At 39.5% G+C, this 18,750-nt stretch overlaps 1 protein-coding gene across 2 annotated transcripts in view; it reads right to left on the bottom strand.

Annotated features, from left to right (window-relative positions):
• Positions 1-1,952: 1,952 nt before the first annotated feature.
• LOC118817074 overlaps positions 1,953-18,750 on the bottom strand; it is a 55,135-nt gene continuing 38,337 nt past the window's right edge. For both annotated transcript variants that reach the window (XM_036583756.1, XM_036583757.1), the window contains one exon: positions 1,953-2,610. In XM_036583756.1, the coding sequence (XP_036439649.1) occupies positions 2,196-2,610 (415 nt within the window). In that variant the 3' untranslated portion in view covers positions 1,953-2,195. The remainder of the gene's footprint in view (positions 2,611-18,750) is intronic.

The raw sequence follows: 18,750 nt of genomic DNA, 5'->3' as shown, positions 1-18,750 counted from the left end.
AAAGATTTGGAAAAAAAAATAAATAAAATAGCAATTTTATCTATCAGTTACAACCTCATTCAAAGTAGTTGGGACACTGTGCAGAATGTAAATAAAAATAGAATGCAATGATATGCAAATCATGTAAACCATATTTTTAAAGAAAAAAATACTACAGTCAACATATCAAATGTTGAATCTGAGAAAATGTATTGTTTTTTGAAAAATATATGCCCATTTTGAATTTGATGCCAGCAACACATTCCAAAAAGGTTGGGACGGGGGCATGTTTACCACTGTGTTTCATCACCTCTTCTTTTAACATCACTCTGTAAGTGTTTGGAAACTGAGGAGACACTGTTGTAGTTTTGAAAGTGAAACGTTTTCTCATTCTTGCTTGATACAGGATTTCAGCTGCTCAACAGTTCAGAGTCTCCTTTGTTGTATTTTTCATTTCATAATGCGCAAAATGTTATCAGTGGGTGACAGGTCTGGACTACATGCAGGTCAGTTTAGCACCCGGACTCTTTTAATACAGAGCAATGCTGTTGTAATACATGCAGAATGTGGTTTGACATTGTATTGCTGAAATAATCAAGGCTGTCGTCTGGATGGCAGCATATGTTGCCAAAACATGTAACAAGAATTTCAAATGTTGACTTGTCAGACCACAGGACAATTTTCCACTTCACCTCAATCCATTTTAAATGAGCTCGGGCCCAGAGAAGGTGGCAGCATTTCTGAATCCTGTTTATATTTGGTTTCTGCTTTGCATTTTAGAGTTTTAACTTGCATTTGTGGATGCAGCAACAGACAGTAGTTTTGAGAATTGTTCCTGAGCCCATGCAGTGATTTCTACAACAGAATCATGTCCGTTTTTAATGCAGTGTCGTCTGAGGGCCCAAAGATCACGGCCAGCAAATGCTGGTTTTTGGCCTTGTCCCTTGCATACAGAGATTTCTCCAGATTCTCTGAATCTTTTAATGATATGTACCATAGATGATGAAAAGAAACGTTCTTTGCTATTTTATGTTGAGAAAGTTATTCTTGAATTGTAGCACTATTTGCTTGCACAGTCTTTCACAGAGTGGTGAACCCTCCTCATCTTTACTTCTGAAAGACTCGGCCTCTCTGGGATGCTCTTTTTATACCCAATCATCTTACTGACCTGTCGCCAATTAATCACCAGGTTTTTTTTTTTTGAAATACACAACTTTGCCAGCCTTTTGTTGCCCCCATCCCAACTTTTTTGGAATGTGTTGTTGGCATTAAATTCAAAATGGGAATATTCCCTCCAAAAAACAACAGCATTTCTCAGTTTCAACATTTGATTCGTTGTCTTTGTACTATTTTTCAATGAAATACAGGGTTTAAATGATTTGCACATCATTGCATTTTGTTTTTATTTACATTTTGCACAGCGTCCCAACTTTTTTGGAAATGGGGATGTAATTTTCAGCAGGTCTTAATCGAGATTCCAATGAACAAAAAATTGCCTTAACTTTTTAAATTAAAACTGAAAACTTATAAGAACTGCTGCTACAAACACTCACTGTGTGTTCCAAAGACAGGAACTCAAATGAAAAAACTGGAAGAAAAGAACATCATAAATAATTAATGACTGAATATTATTCCTAATGTTGTTCAGGTCATCATTAAGGGCTTGGACAATGCAGAAAAAATGTGACTTCCTCTCTGACTGACAGGAGGAATAAAGAAAAAAGAGGGAATAAAAAACGTTTATATTAAGTTTGTACTCATAGATTTTTCTCTGTACTTGTGTTCATTTCAAATGAGAAGCACAAGCGGCAAATACTTTAGCGTATAACCCTGTAGATACATGTTATACTGCATATTAACAGTGAGTTTACTGTGAGACACTGAATATAAAATACACTGGGACAGATTCATAAGTCAGTGATAACAGTGCACAGTCACACAAAATTTGTGTCATAGTAAATAAGAGCTATTCATTCAAAGTCATTCAAAGTCAGCCTAGTGGTGAATAGCGTGCAGCGTTAGCAGTTCTGCGAAATATGCTGGTTATCCTCGTTTATGGAAGAGCAAACGTTGCCAACATGCTATTTACTCTTCTCGTCACAGTAGATCTGGCGCTACGTTTCAAATCTGGCAAAACTGACAAAAACCTTTTTAAATATTACCTTACAACATGAAAACTTAAATGTTCTTTTACAGATATTATAAATGATTAAAACTCACCTCAGCTGGGAGATGTAGGGCAGACACTGAAGGAAACTCCTCACTTCACTCTCTTCATCTGACCAGCCTGTCAGCTCTACTGGTCTCTTCTCTGTTTGGAGTTTCAGCACTTCTAGGAAGAGGGAGCTCTTTCTCTCTGAGAGGTCTATGATCCAGACTGCAGGAGCTGACTGGTAAACTGGCTGTAATGCTGGAAGAAAACTCCTGCCTGTCTGAGTCTCATAGTTCTTCATACGTGAGAACAGATCCAGCAGGAACTCTCCTTTTCTGCTATATCCACATGACATCAGTGTCTCTACAGTTGTCTGAATGTTGTCTTTCTGATGGAGAGCTGCTTGCAAACACAGATCCAGCAGGAATGAATTCACTCTCTTTCTCCACTCAGCACTCTCAGTCTGTGGGGTTCTGAATCTGCAGAGTTAGGAAACGAGAGAAATGAGAAATTTCCTCACTCCAACTGGAGTAAACAAACTGTCTCAAAAATTAAAAGACTACTTAATATAATGTTAAATTACAAACCCAATTCCAAAAAGTTGGAACGCTGTGTAAAATGTAAATAAATGTAAATAAAAATAGAATGCAATGATTTGCAAATTTCATAGACTCATATTTTATTCACTACAGAACATAGAACACATATCAGATGTTGAAAGTGAGACATTTTACCATTTCATGAAAAATATTAACTTGTTTAGAACTTGATGGCAGCAACGCACTGGGGTTGTTAAACAAAAAGCCAAATTAAAGCCAACTGCTTTATTTTTGTGTTCAATAATCCATTTATGTAATGTTCCTGTGTATTATGTGTTTTAATGACATCCAATATAAAATGGTTGTTCCTCAAGGGCACAATGAAAGAGAGACATGACCAGAAGCACAACAACCTGTCTGGAAAACACCAACACTGCATTTACATAATTGCTTTGGAAAAAAAAGTCATTCTGCACCTCATAACGGTGTGCAGCTCCAATGAAGCCACGCAAACGTTGCCATGGTCACTGAGCCAGTGAAAATGGATGATAATTACAGGAGAGCTTTAGCAGTGTAGACTGTTTATTTACAGTGGAAAAAATTAACATCTGGTTTATTCCACTGCTGTGGTCGATGGCAAAAGTTGGGAAAATTGAACTCTTGCTGGATTGTTCCGCTCACCAAAGCAGTCTGCGGAATGTTGCTGCTTGTGGTGACAGAATTTTCTGTTGTGGCTCCACTGAAAAAAATGAAATATCCTGTTTGCTGTTGTCCATCTACAGAAAACGTGAATGCAGCATAAGGTCTCTATATCCTGCCAGCACAACTGCACTACAGCACTCTAATGCTGGCATAAAGATCATTTGGATGCACGCATACCCATTTGTGCCCACATGCTACTTTAATGGTCAGAAATTATGCTCACTGTGACAGCGTTTATGGAGTGGCACAACAGTCAGTATGATATTCAATATCTGACACTACAGCAGAATTTTTGATCCTACTTTGACCTACAAACATGCTTGCACTACCATCTCCTCAGACCAAGTGTTATCACAAGTAAGAGTATCTTCATGACTTCAAGCAGAGGCACAAAGTGCCATGTACAATGTCTCACAGCTCAATGTTTTGCAGAAATACCATATCACCCCACTTATATATGAATTGATAACTTTTTCCAGTTACTAACTAAATACAACTGATTTCATTATTTTTCATTAACAAATAAAGAAAAACAGCTGCACTGTGGCTATTAAACGTGATTCACACAGCTGGAACAAAGAACAGAACATTATATAATTAATATCTAACAAAGCTAAAATCTGACTAGGACAAGACATCTAAAGTAGATTTGTACAGATGTTTATCTGAAACACAAAGGGATTCAGCAAAACCCTCCTCTGCTAATTGTTTTGTACTGGGTTTGATCTCACCAACCAAACTGCAAACTGCAGTTTCATTAGAATTCTTTTTGGCTGCTTGTAATTATAGAACCATGTACAGAACAGGGGTGGGGTGGGTGACAATAGGTTGGTAGTGCATTGCCTGAGACTGGACCTGGATATGGCCACACACACCAACTGACTCCTGTATTAATGCACCAAGTGATTAAAACTCACTCTGATGTTTATGGGTATTTTTTGGAAACATGGATATTTCAGGAAACAAGATGTTTCTTTACAGTTATAACCTACTTAGCAGGTCTTATATAGTGTAACAGGTCGAGATCTAAACAGCCCCAAGAAGATCTGTGGTTGGTTTCATCTTAAAGACCAGTCAGGTGTGGCTAATTTAACCACCTGCTGACAGATCATCGAGCAATACAAATTAATACTGTGCTACATCATTCTACCTTTGCATATTTGCATAATTCATACTGGAAACTGGACAGATCTGTATTAAAACATGAAGTCATCTTGATACAGTTCTACTGGAATGAAGCTAAATCAGGAAGCATGGAAAAACCTGGGAACTCTTTAAATTTGAAATTGGAAAATATTTTTAAAAATTCTGCAGTAATCTAACTGAAATAAGGAGAACTGAGAAAGAGAAAATAATTTCCAGTATTACTTATTTGTCCACAAAACACATTAATAATCTGTTATAATAAAAGAAACAGAAACTCTTTTTGAATGTCAAATTAAACTAGATAGGACTAATCAATCAAGAGCTAAGGTGGCCGCTGTAAGGTCACAGAGATATTGGCTGACGAGGCTGAACAAAATTCTGCCTAATTTTTTTATTTGAAAAGTCACAATCAAAAAACATTCATCAATTTAAGACTTAGAGACCTTTATTAGTCCCACAATGGGGAAATTTCACCTACGCATTTAACCCATCCATGCAGTGAAACACCTCATATACACTAGTGAGCACACACACTATGGGGCAGTGAGCACACTTGCCCGGAGCGGTGGGCAGCCCTATCCACAGCGCCCGGGGAGCAGTTGGGTGGGCAGCCCTATTCACAGTGCCCGGGGAGCAGTTGGGTGGGCAGCCCTATCCACAGCGCCCGGGGAGCAGTTGGGTGGGCAGCCCTATCCACAGCGCCCGGGGAGCAGTTGCTCAAGGGCACCTCAGTCACGTGCTGTCGGCTCTGGGGATCGAACCGGCGACCTTCTGCCTACTGCCCCTTAAAGTATGAAATATGAGCTGAGAGGCAGCTTGATGACGATAGAGCTTAATCCTCATTGGCTAGAAGCTCAGACACAAAGTGTACCCAGATAGCAGGAACACATTCTTTCATTGTTCATTTTTCATCATAATCATAATTTTGGTCAAGATGAAATTTCAACACTGTGTTGTATCAACGTTAAACTATCAGTGAAAGTCATCAGCCTGTGACCTGGGCAGTAATAATGTTGAACATACAATAATTTATAGTAAAGCGCCAGAAAATGCGACAGATACACCAGGAGTGAATTCTCTCGCATGTCCTGCTCCTCAAGTCCTCCTCACAGCTCACTGCTGTCTCTGTAAGAGGTCAGAAAATATTTTAATGTCTGATAAAATGTAATGGAGGACGTTGTCCATAGCACAGCTTTACTTAGAACTCTGCACAGCAAACAGAATACAGGAAGGAAAACAGAGTCCTAGGTCAGCTCCCGGCTTTTACTGTTAGCTCTCTCCCTCTAGCTCTCACCTTGCCCTCTGACACTTGCAGCAATAACACACAACCCTGGTCATACCTAACCCCACCATTCACAATAATAGTTAAACTTCCACTCCTTCTCCCTGTTCTGGATCTCCTTTCGCTCCTTCTCCCTGTTCTGAATCTCCTTTTGCTCTCTCTCCCAGTTTTGACTTTCCTTTCACTCTCTCTCCCAGTTTTGACCTTCCTTTCACTCTCTCTCCCAGTTTTGACCTTCCTTTCACTCTCTCTCCCAGTTTTGACTCTCCTTTTACTCTGTCTCTTCTGATTCTCCATTCACTATTTCTCGTTTTGATTTGCCTTTTACTCCTTCTTCCTGTTATAACTGTGTTTTCTCTCTTCCTCACTGTTCTGATCCTCCTTTCACTCTCTCTCCCTTTTCTGATTCTCCTTTCACTCTCGTCTCTGTTCTCATTCTCCTTTCACTCTCTCTCTGTTTTGGTTCTCCTTTCACTCTCTCTCTGTTTTGATTCTCGTTTCACTTTCTCACCATTCTGATTCTCCTCTTTCTCTCTCTGTTCTGATTCTCCTTTCACTGTCAGTTCTGATTCTCCTTCACTCTCTCTCTCTCTATTGATTATCATTTCACTCTCTCTCCCTGCTCTGATTCTCCTTTCACTCTCTCTCTCTGCTCTGATTCTCCTTTCACTCTCTCTCTCTGTTCTGATTCTCCTTTCACTGTCAGGTCTGATTCTCCTTCACTCTCTCTCTCAATTTTGACTATCACTTCACTCTCCCTGTTCTGATTCTCCAGTCACTCTCTCTCTCTGTTCTTATTCTTCTTTCACTCTCCGTTCTGATTTTCCTTCACTCTCTCTCTGTTCTGATTCTCTTTTCACTCTGTCCCTGTTCTGATTCTCCTTTCACTCTCTCTCCCTGCTCTCATTTTTCTTTCACTCTCTCCCTGTTCTGGTTCTTCTTTCAGTCTCTCCCTGTTCTGATTCTCTGGTACTCTGGCTGCTTGGTGGTTGACTTACTGTTAAATGAAGATAGACAACTGTTTGTGTACATATGCTGTCAAATACTTGATTATATCCGTGTCCACCTACTACTAGCTCTGTAGTGAAAACAGGTTCTATACAGACTTCATGAAAACAGAAAGTATTCAATAGAGAGATACTGGGGCACTACGAGGAATGTAGTGTTTGTAGTGAACTCACATGGTCACACAGAAATATATAATATCCAAGTCAGATAGAATGCATTGTGCTTTCACTTGGGCTGTCAGTTTTCACTGCATATATAAACATTCCCTGATAAAATTATCCAACGTGGCATGTGGTCAGGTGTGAAACCTGAGTTCTGATACTTTAAATTGGATCAAAGAGATTTTGCTTGAATGATTTGAACAATTTGGATCAATATTTACAGGTAGACGGAAGCTTCAAATGTTTTGCCATATTCTCTGAAAAGCTTTTATGAACAGCTTTTCTAGAACATCTTCAAACCAAGAAAGGCTAATCAATACTAAACAGTACTAAACCTCTCTAACTCTCTGGAATCCTTTAACCCTATTGATAAGTGGAGTGCTCCCAAAATATTTCCAACAAGCCCTCAGAGAAATATTTAAATGAAGACGCTCCACAATGGACGCCTTGCTATTTGGACAGGCCTGATATGACCTCGATATGATATGAAATCGACCTTAAGTAATCACGACAGTGATCACTATTCTTTAAAATAGAACAAAGGGATTTTTCTGACTTACACAATCCAAATATATAGTCTTCCTTAAACAATTGTTCAAATCGCCCCACAAAGAAAATTCCAATAAATTCATATACCAAAGTATGTGACCATCACACCCACATGAGCTTGTTCATGTCATCAGACTACCAGATAGTGAAGTGTGACACATCACTCCAGAGAACACGTTTACACTGCACCAGTGTTCGATGGCAGTGTGCTTTGCACCACTCCAGCCAACACTCTGCACTGCAATCTTTCTTTTGTGTGCAGCAGTTCGGCCATGAAAACCATTTCATAAAGCGCTTGTTACAGTTCTTGTGCTGATGTTGCTTCCACAGACAGTCTGAAACTGTTTGTGTGGTCTACTGTGTCACAGCTGAGCTGTTGCTGATCCTAGATGCCTCCATTTCACTAAAGTAGCACTCACAGTTGACTGAGGCAGATCCAGCAGGGCAGAAATTTCATGAACTGACTTGTTTCAAAGGTGTCGGCCTATGACAGACGTTTAACGTCACTGAGCTTTTCAGTGTGACTCATTCTACTACTGTTTGTCGATGGAGACTGCAAGGCTGTGGGCTTGATTTTTTACACCTGTTAGCAGGTTAGGTTTGGCTGAAACACTTGAACTCAATAATAAAAAGGGGTGTTGACTTACTTTTGGCCACAGTGTAAATATTTCCACTGAGGTCTCCCTGAGCTGTATTTCTGAAAACAATAACTTCCACAATGCAACTCCTCAACAGTTCGGGATCTCCTTCGTTGTATTTTTCATTTCATAATGTGCCAAATGTTTTCAGTGGGTGACAGGTCTGGACTGCAGGCAGGTCAGTTTAGCACCCGGACTCTTTTAATACAGAGCAATACTGTTGTAATACATGCAGAATGTGGGTTGACATTGTCTTACTGAAATAAGCATGGATGGCAGCATATGTTGCCAAAACATGTATACCCCATTCAGCATTAATGGTGCCTTCACAGATGTGCACGTCACCCATGCCATGTGCACTAACGCATCCCTATGCCATCATAAATACTGGCTTTTGAACTGTGCACTGTTAACAAGCTGAGTGGTCTTTAGCTGAGAGGACACAGTGTCCATGATTTCCAAAAAGAATTTCAAATGTTGACTTGTTGGACCACAGGACACTTTTCCACTTCCCCTCAGTCCATTTTAAATGAGCTCAGGCCCAGAGAAGGTGGCAGCATTTCTGGATCCTGTTTATATGTGGTTTCTTCTTTGCGTTTTAGAGTTTTAACTTGCATTTGCGGATGCAGTGATGAACTGTGTTCACAGACAATGGTTTTCAGAAGTGTTTCTGGGCTCATACAATGATTTCCACTAGAGAATCATGTCTGTATTTAATTAGATAATTTTTAATGATATTTAATGAGATACTATTATACGATGAAAAGCAAAAGTTCTTTGCTGTTTTAAATTGAGAAACGTCTTTCACAGAGTAGTGAACCCCTCCCCATCTTTATTTCTGAAAGACTCATCCTCTCTGGGATGCTCTTTTTATACCCAATAATGTTACTGACCCGTTTCCAATTAAACACCAGGTGTTTTTTTAGCATTACACAATTTTACCAGCCTTTTTTGCCCCCGTCCCAACGTTTTTGGAATGTGCTGTTGGCATCAAATTCAAAATGAGCAAATGTTTTTCAAAAAACAATAAAATTTCTCAGTTTCAACATTTGATATGCTGTCTTTGAACTATTTTCAACGACATACAGGGTTTAAATTATTTGCACATTTTAGCGAGAGGAGTGGCTGCTCTCTACAGCAGACGCAGACGGACATGCAGGCGGGTGAAGCACGCTGGAGCGCTGGTTAAACTGGTTAAGCTCCCCAGCATTCACATGGCAAATCTTTGCTCTTGAGCCAATAAATCAGACAAACTTTCCCTTCCAAACAGAACTAATAAGGACTTTTCTCTCTCTGCTGTGCTGCGCTTGAGTCTTGGCTCACTGAGTCTACCCCAGACAGCACACTCCAGCTCCATGGCTTTAACCTCTACAGAGCAGACCGCTCCACAGAGCTCTCAGGGAAGAAGAAGACAGTGGAATCTGCTTTTATATGAACCAAGGCTGGTGAACTAAAGTCACAGTGTTAACAAAAACGTGCAGTCCTAACCTGGAATCACTTTTTATAAACTGTAAACCTTTTTACTGTCCGTGGGAATTTTCCTTCTGTCATTCTCACCGGAGTCTACAGGCATGCACAGACACGCTCGCAGATCAGATCACCAGCACAGAGCTCAAACACACAGACTCTGTTTTTATCAATTTAGGGGACTTCAGCAGAGTGCAACTTACCAGTGAACTGCCTAAATACAGACAGCATGTAACCTGCCCCACCTGGGAGGGTAATATTTTAGAGCACTGCTACACTGTGTTAAAGGGGGCTCATCGCTCTGTTCCCCACGCTTCTCTGGGCCTGTCAGATCACTCGCTAATCCACCTCCTTCCAACCTATAGGCAGAAGCTCAAGTGTGTAGTCAATACTGTGAACAAGTGGACCACCGAGGCTAAAGAAGGCTTCAGGACTGGAATGAACAGATTGTAGTTTTGTTTGAGGACGCTACAAGTTGCCTGGATGAATATACAGATACTGTGACATCCTATATCAGCTTTTATGAAGACACCTGTGTTCCCACCAGGACTCGCATTAAATAACAGTGACAAGCCCTGGTTTAATGCCAAACTGACACAGTTCCACCAGTCTAAAGAGGTAGTGTATAGAAGTGGGGATCAGGCTCTGTACAATCAGGCACAGAACATTTACATTACATTTACATTTATGCCATTTGGCAGAAGCCCTTATCCAGAGCCACTTACAGTTTGATCATTTTTACACGGGTAGGCAGTGTTAGCAGTTAGGTAGTGTTAGGAGTCTCGCCCAAGGATTCTTACCGGTATAGTGTAGATGCTTGCCCAGATGGGGGATTGAACCTAGGCTACAGTGTAGAAAGTAGAGGGGTTACCCACTACACTATACCAACCACTGGGAACACCATGAATAAACAAATCAGATCTGCAAAGAAGAGCTACTCAAACAAGCTGAGCTGTATGATGTCCACAAAATGAGCTTCAGCCATCTGGAAGTGCCTGCAGAACATGACCAGCTACAAAAGGAGCCACCAAGCACACCCCAGCCGACCTCCACAGACTGCAGCGCCTCATCAGGTCTGCAGAAAAGATAATTGGGGTTAAGCTGCCCACATCCCTGGAACTGCATGTTTCCAGAACCAGAAAGTGTGCAGAGAAAATCTCAGCCGACTCATCACACCCCGGACACCACCTGTTCCAGCTCCTTCCCTCAGGCCGGCGCTTCAGCCAGATGAGGATTAGGACATCCAGGCTACAGAGAAGCTTCTTCCCACAAGCCATCACTCTCCTGAACAGTTAATTATTACACATGCACAAATATTACAACTGCGTTTCTCAAATGGTACATAGTAACACAACATTCCATCCTCTGTAACGACCGTCTCAGACCAGCGTTTTCTTCTAGCATCTCACTTACCTGCCTTATTATCCCACTTATCTGACTGTTACCTCACTGATCCCTTTTCTGCCACTATACATCCTTTAACTGCTTCTGCACTCAACACTTTAACTTAAGACACATACACAATGCAAAGTTTACAGGTGTGACTGTGTGTGTGTGTGTGTGTGTGTGTGTGTGTGTGTGTGTGATGGTCTGAGTGTGTGGTAGGAATGAACATTCAATTCTATTTTATTCTAATGTTTATTCTGTTTACTACTGTAAATAAAATAAATTTTGTTTGTCAGATTCTGTGCACTGTGAGCTCAACCAAAAATGTCCCCTTTATATCAAAGATCTTGGAAAAAGTTGTGGCAAAACAATTAAGTTCCTATTTGCATAGGAATCATATACATGAAAAAATTCAGTCTGGTTTTAGGCCACATCATAGTACAGAGACAGCATTAGTGAAAATTGTAAACAATCTTTTATTATTCTCTGACCAAGGAAATGTGTCTTTGCTAGTCCTCCTTGATCTTAGTGTGGCATTTGACACGATAGACCACTGTATATTACTAGATAACACCTCCAGTTTCACTTTATAACTGGTAATCTAATATTTAGTGCCTCTATACCTTTTGTAATCCATCATTTAGTGCTTAAATACTTCTATCAATAAATAACCATTTATTAAAGTCATCACTAGTGATTGTATGTAAATACCGCAATTCGGTCAAATCTGATCCCTGACTGCGAATAAACCCTAAAATTAATCTAAACTCGAGATTAATCTAAATATCTATGCTTTATGGTAAGTGGGAAAATAGATGGTTTCACTGGCCTTGTCCCGCTACATGCTTTACATTGTGTTAATTTACCATGGATGCTTTAAGCTGAGCTCACTGATTGTCACAAAATATCAATTATTATTATCAAATATTTCAGTAGACTAGATATCCACACAAATACTATCAAGGTTTGTGGAAATTAGAAAGCAAACTACCACTTTCATTACTGATTGAGGAGTTTCTTTGCTAACCTTATGTTCCACACACACCATGTGCTAACAGTCGTTTCCATTGACCATAGCTGTGAGGACCCTGCTGCAGTGCAATTTCCCTTTGGATGCTTAAGATTCTCTTGAGGTGTGTTCACCAGATACTTCACAGTAAAACAACTATAAAAGGTTTTTTCTAAAAACAGTTACCTAGATTACCAATGCTTTCTGCTTTCATGTATTTAAGTTCAGCTTTTCAGTGTTTATCCCTTTTATATTGTTTCATTTGGCTTAATAACTATTCGTGCTTTAATTTAATTTTTTAAGGGAAATACACGATCTCATATGCGACCTGCTAGGCCCTAGATGAGATTTGATTTTAAAAATAACATTAAAAAAAAACTATTGTGTAAAATATATTAGTAAAAGTTTCTTATCTTCAGATTTTTAATTACATCATGGATAGTTTAGTATTTTTAACATTTGAGTCTATAAAACATTTCATAAACACATCATAAAACATTCATTCTAATTATTTTACTTCATAATGTAATCTGGGTATTTAATATGATGTCGAATTGCCTTTTTGTTTTTCTTTTTTTATTTTTAGTATTTTACATATGCCAAACACATGAATTACAGCATAAAATAATGTGGTTACAGCCAGGGGGCAAACAATGGCACTAAACTTAATACAGCTCCTCCTGAGTGGTGACTAACTGCATCCCTCTGTTTTGTGCAAAAGTCACTGCTATTCTAAAACATACATAGGTATAACCTATATTTGGGAAACACTGGATTTAGTGCAGTTTAAAATCATCTAGAGTTAATCAATGCATTGTCCAACCAAAAATGTAGCTGCAGGTGACAAACTAAGAAGAAGCAGCACATAGAACTGCTAATCTTTTTCTAGGCTTTTTTTCTATCTTCTTCTAGGCTTTCAGTCAGGCTTTGAGTCAGGTCTTCAATATATGTCGACAGTTAATTAACTTGATGATAACTTGACTAAATTTACCACTTTCCTTCGTCCTGCACACGAGTGCACATTAATGGTAAGTTGTGCTGACTGCTGGATGTTTGTTCACGGTAAAATTCTGGTGGCACTAATAAAAATTGCCTGGTGAAAATCGTGAGAATGCTAACAGGCACACAACCAGCACAGTCTGATTAAAATAAACTTTTTTATTTAGCCTTTAGGACTGAATGATTCTGATTTTAAGTTAGGCTGTTTAGGCGCCTGATGACACATTATCACACCTAGCATTTCATATGTTATAGCATGTACGTGTTTGTTATCCGTTTTTATTCTGTGTACAAAATACGTGGTCCGTGTACCTTTTGTTAATTGGTTTTCTGTTTTTAATCCTGCAGTAGAAAAAGGAGAATGACCCATTTCCCTATTTTGAATCATATATCATATAAATACTACTTCATTAAGGAAAGCAAGCTGTTTTCTACAACTTATTAAACTAAAAACAGCAAAATCTGAAAAAAAGGAATATCAACAATATGAACTAAAATAATGAGTTTTTTTTTTTTTCATTCCTGCTTGTGGCGAATTATAGGCTGCAAATTTTTGCGCAAACAGGAAGTTCTTAACGCTGTTATCACCAAACCACCATATATTTTGAAATGGAGGAAATTATTCTGCTGGTAGATTGAGCCTGAGAATACTTGACCCATTTCATAGTTTAATTAAAACTATGATCAAGGACGGGGCAGCATATGCTGGGATTTCGATGCACATGGGGTTTTGTAGACATTACGGCTTGACAAGAAACCATACATTCAGCTTCGGTTCTAGAGCCAGTTTAGCGCAAAACCGCAGCAGAACAGTGACGTTTTTGTGACCCGTATATCTTTTATTAACTTCCTGTTAGGCATGAAGTAAGAAAATATCAATTTATAGTGAACTAAAATCAAAATATGTCCGATTCTAATACTCGATGCATTTGTGTTTTGATGCATTGGAAAAATATAAAAAAACCAAATATAATCATAATTTTCCGGTGTTTTGATAAAATTCAAAATAGGGAAATGAATCGTTCTCCCTTTTTCTACTGCAGGATTAGAAACGGAAAACTAATTAACTAAAGGTACACGGACGGTCCGTGTATCTTTTGGTCATTCCATTAGCATTTCAAAAAACAGTATTGACTAACGGGAAAATAGGTCAATTCTCATTTTTTATTCTGTTATGTTGTGGAAAAATCACAAAATGGCTTTGTTTCACAGTTTCACAAACGAATCACAAAATAACAAAAAAAACAAAAACCAGACCCAGTTCTGGCATTTGGGGAGACAGCATCATGTTTTATAGGTGTTTGTATATTGATGTAGCTATTCTATCAGAAAAAACTGAAGCGATACGGGGAAGAGACTCTACAGGACTCCCGCCATTAAACAGCAAAATGAAAGAGAAATGAAAGTCACCCTGCTCAATAAAAATGAGAAAAATTAATACTGTGTCACGTCATCAGATGTGAACTTATAGCAGCTGTGTTACAGCTGCAGACTTAAGAGTTAAAGCTGTGATCTGTCCTTGTTTAGATTGTTCATATATCTGTGGCAGCTGCCACTGGCTCCTGTTTTGGGAAGGAGCTTCAGAGGCACGTTATGCAGAGCCGAGCTGTGGCTCCACCCTGTAAAAAGGGATGCTGTTGTGGTTTAGTGTTATTAATGTTGTTCTGTTAGTTTAAACGTATGTATGTGTTATTTGTGTTATTCTGTAGCGTCTCCTGTGTCTCCCTCACCAAGAAACTTAACGCTTCTGACTGAAAGCCATTCAGTCCACCGAGTGTTCCACCAACAACCAACACCTTCGTTACACTAAACTCTCAGTGCGAGACTCTGTGCTGGGCTTTAGGTCCTGTTGTGTTGTTTGTTGTGAAGGAAAAGTCTGGATTATTTACACACAGAAATCACGAGTGTAATCTGTAGTGTCCCTGAGTCTACACGCAAAGAGGAGTAAGGATTCTTCTCAACACACAGACAAGCAGACCTGACTTCTGAGCTTTTGAGACCATACTTGCGTTCAGCACGTTTATTTACGTTAAGGTGATAATTTTTTATTTGAATAAGTAACACATGACCCTTTATTCCATTGTTGTGTGTTATTTGATTTTATGATTAGTTTCTGAAACTGTAAAATGAAGCTAATTTTTGCTTTTTCTGCTGACAATCACAGAACCAAAAACGAGAATTAACCCATTCCCAAGACCAGACTGGAGAACTACAACACTGTTTTGAGGTGATGCAGGATGCATGTGTGAGAGAGTTTTAATGTGAGGAGGCTGAGAGTCAGTCTCAGTGTAGCCTCCCCAGCTTAAGAAAACACGTAGACATACACACTAATCAGCCATAACATTAAAACCAGCTCATTGTTTCTGCACTCATTGTCCATTTTATCAGCTCCACTTACCATATAGGAGCACTCTATAGTTCTACAGTTACAGACTGTAGTCCATCTGTTTCTCTGCATACTTGGTAGCCCCCATTCACTCTGTTCTTCAGTGGTCAGGACACCCTCAGGACCACCACAGAGCAGGTATTATTTGGGTGGTGGATCATTCTCAGCACTGCAGTGACACTGATGTAGTGGTGTGTGGAACGTTATGCTGGTATAAGAGGATCAGACACAGCAGAGCTGCTTGGGTTTTTGAATAACAGGGTGAAAAGGGGCTACCAAAGTATGCAGATGGACTATAGTCTGTAATTGTAGAACTACAAAGTGCACCTATATGGAAAGTGTAGCTGATAAAATGGACAAAGAGGTTCATATGTGTGTATATATATATATATATATATATATATATATATATATATATATATATATATTAGGGGTGCGGGAAAAATCGATTCTTAGATGCATCGCGATGCGGACGTGAACGAATGTCACAAATGTCAAAAATTGATTTTCTAATTTAATTTATAACGTAATGTTGACGGAACACAAAAGGCGGAACTTGGAAGTGCAGCACCCGGACACTCTGTGGCGGCACATAACAAAAACGAAACTGGATGAGCGAGAAATCCGACCGGCTCCCTCTGCATTAAAAGCCAGGTTAGATCAGGAGTCACTACACAAATATTAGGAAGAGACATTTTGTCCTTTCAACAAAAAAATCAGACCACCTTGGCAGCCACGACATTTAATGTCCAGTATGTCTCAGTATGTCCAAATGTCTTAGTACAAGTTAGGTTAAAAATACAAACGAAAGTGCAGATTTACTTTGCTCTGCTTTAAGCTTTAGTTATATTCACTTTCCCCCCATCTCAACCAGGACACTTTTCCTCTAAAGTAGATCAGTTTCTTGTAAAATGTCTCTCAGTGTGACTAATTTACGAGGCTGAAGTCGAAAGAGAAGCGACTTCATCTTTGCAACTTTTAAGTGTGTGACAGTCTCTCATTGCAGATTTAACGTACCAGGAAACCAACTGCACTGCTTATGAATGCGAATAACGCATCATTGCTAAGTGACCTGCAGTCTGCATGCCGATTCTCAGTCATTGCGAACCAGGGCTTTTGCGCCATGTTGCACACATCCCGTCCCGAAGATATTTTACTGACACACCACTCTCTACAATGAGACCAAAACCAAAGTTATAAGGAATACACCTCACAGTGAACATGTCCAAACTGTGCTCAAAGTGTTGTCCCTCCCTGGTGTCATGTGACTTGTTAGTTACAAAGTTACAGGTGTGAATGGGGAGCAGGGCTGTTAAATTTGGTGTTTTGGGTACAATTCTCTCATACTGGCCACTGGATATTCAACATGGCACCTCATGGCAAATAACTCTCTGAGGATGTGAGAAATAGAATTGTTGCTCTCCACAAAGATGACCTAGGCTGTAAGAAGATTGCTAACACCCTGAAACTGAGCTATAGCACGGTGGTCAAGGTCATACAGTGGTTTTCCAGGACAGGTTCCACTCAGAACAGGCCTCGTCAGGGTCGTCCAAAGAAGTTGGGTCCACATGTTCAGCGTCATATCCAGAAGTTGGCATCGAGAAATAGCTGCACCAGTGCTGCCAGAATTGCTGCAGAGGTTGAAGAAGTGGGAGGTCAGCCTGTCAGTGCTCAGACCATACGCCGCATGCAATGCATCAGCTCGGTCTGCATGGCCGCCGTCCCAGAAGGAAGCCTCTTCTGAAGCTGATGTACAAGAAATCCTGCAAAAAGTTTGCTGAAGACAAGCAGTCCAAGAATATGGATTACTGGAACCACGTCCTGTGGTCTGACGAGACCAAGACGAACTTGTTTGGGTCAGATGGTGTCCAGCATGTGTGGCGGCGCCCTGGTGGGGAGTACCCTGGTGGGGAGTACCCTGGTGGGGAGTTTTCCAACACGATAACGACCCCAAACTCACCAAGATGACAACCGCCTTGCTGAAGAAGCTGAAGGTAAAGGTGATGGACTGGCCAAGTATGTCTCCAGATCTAAACCCAATTGAGAACCTGTGGGGCATCCTCAAGCGGAAGGAGGAGGAGCGCAAAGTGTCTAACATCCACCAGCTCCGTGATGTCATCATGGAGGAGTGGAAGAGGATTCAAGTAGCAACCTGTGCAGCTCTGGTGAATTCCATGCCCAACAGGGTTAAGGCAGTGCTAGATAATAATGGTGGTCACACAAAATATTGACACTTTGAGCACAATTTGGACAATGTTCACTGTTAGGTGTACTCACTTGTGCATTAATGGCTGTGTGTTGAGTTTTCAGAGGACAGTAAATCTATACTGCTGTACAAGCTGTACACTGACTACTTTAAGTTATATCCAAGTTTCATTTCTATAGTGTTGTCCCATGAAAATATATAATAAAACATTTGCAGAAACGTTACCAATAACCAAAGTATCTTCACATAAAATACATAATGTAAAAATCTATTTACTGTGGTATTGATCTCAAAATACTAAAAGGTTCAAGCCATATGCAGATGTTATAGAGTCCCTATACAGTGAAATGCATCAAATACTAACTAAACCTCCTACAGGGTTAATGGGACAGTGTACTTTAAAGTACTCATCCTGGCCTTGCATTAACTGTAAATTCAGAAGAATCCTTAAAAGCTTGAAAAGATAAAAAAAAAGTCAAGTATATGAAACTGTGAATGTTTGTGATTCCTCTGTGTAATTTGTGATTTGTGATGATGATCTTATTTTTAATTAAGCACTTTATGTCTGAGCCATGATGTAAAAGTTCTAAAAGGTAAATGACAACTTGGAACAGAAAATATCAGACGGTATCTGCTACAAATCTTCCACAGATCTTCTATCTCATAGTATTGCATTTAGTCCGGTGATGAGTGTTATTGAAGTCTCCTTTCCTCAAGTGATTTACATGAAATTAATCTTTGTGTTTGACATCCCTGTTTAATAATGTCAGAAGATTAAAAGGACTGGCCTGCTGACAAATAGTCTTGATCAACTGTCCAGATATCAAAACAAACATTAACAAAAATACATATTTTACCCAACATTCATCATATGTATTAAACATTCTGGTACAGTTTTATTGAGATATTGAACGTTTTTTGTCCAGATCCTTTGGTGGATTCTTCAGTCAGTGTGCAAATTAGCTAGCTAAGCCGAGTTTACTTACAAAGCACACAGAAAAAGAGCAACAGCCAGCTGTTTTCTGTACAACAAAGCAAACGACTCCAAACAAAATTGGTAATATTAATAAAATATAAAATAGAACATCAAATAGTAGCTAAAACTGTGTTAAAATCAAAATACAAAAGAAGAAAAACATCA

Source organism: Colossoma macropomum, unplaced genomic scaffold, assembly GCF_904425465.1.
Source record: "Colossoma macropomum unplaced genomic scaffold, Colossoma_macropomum, whole genome shotgun sequence".
NCBI classification, from domain to species: Eukaryota; Metazoa; Chordata; class Actinopteri; order Characiformes; family Serrasalmidae; genus Colossoma; species Colossoma macropomum.
The sequence above is the reverse complement of the archived record's forward strand: the minus strand, read 5'-3'. Positions and strand labels throughout refer to the sequence as shown.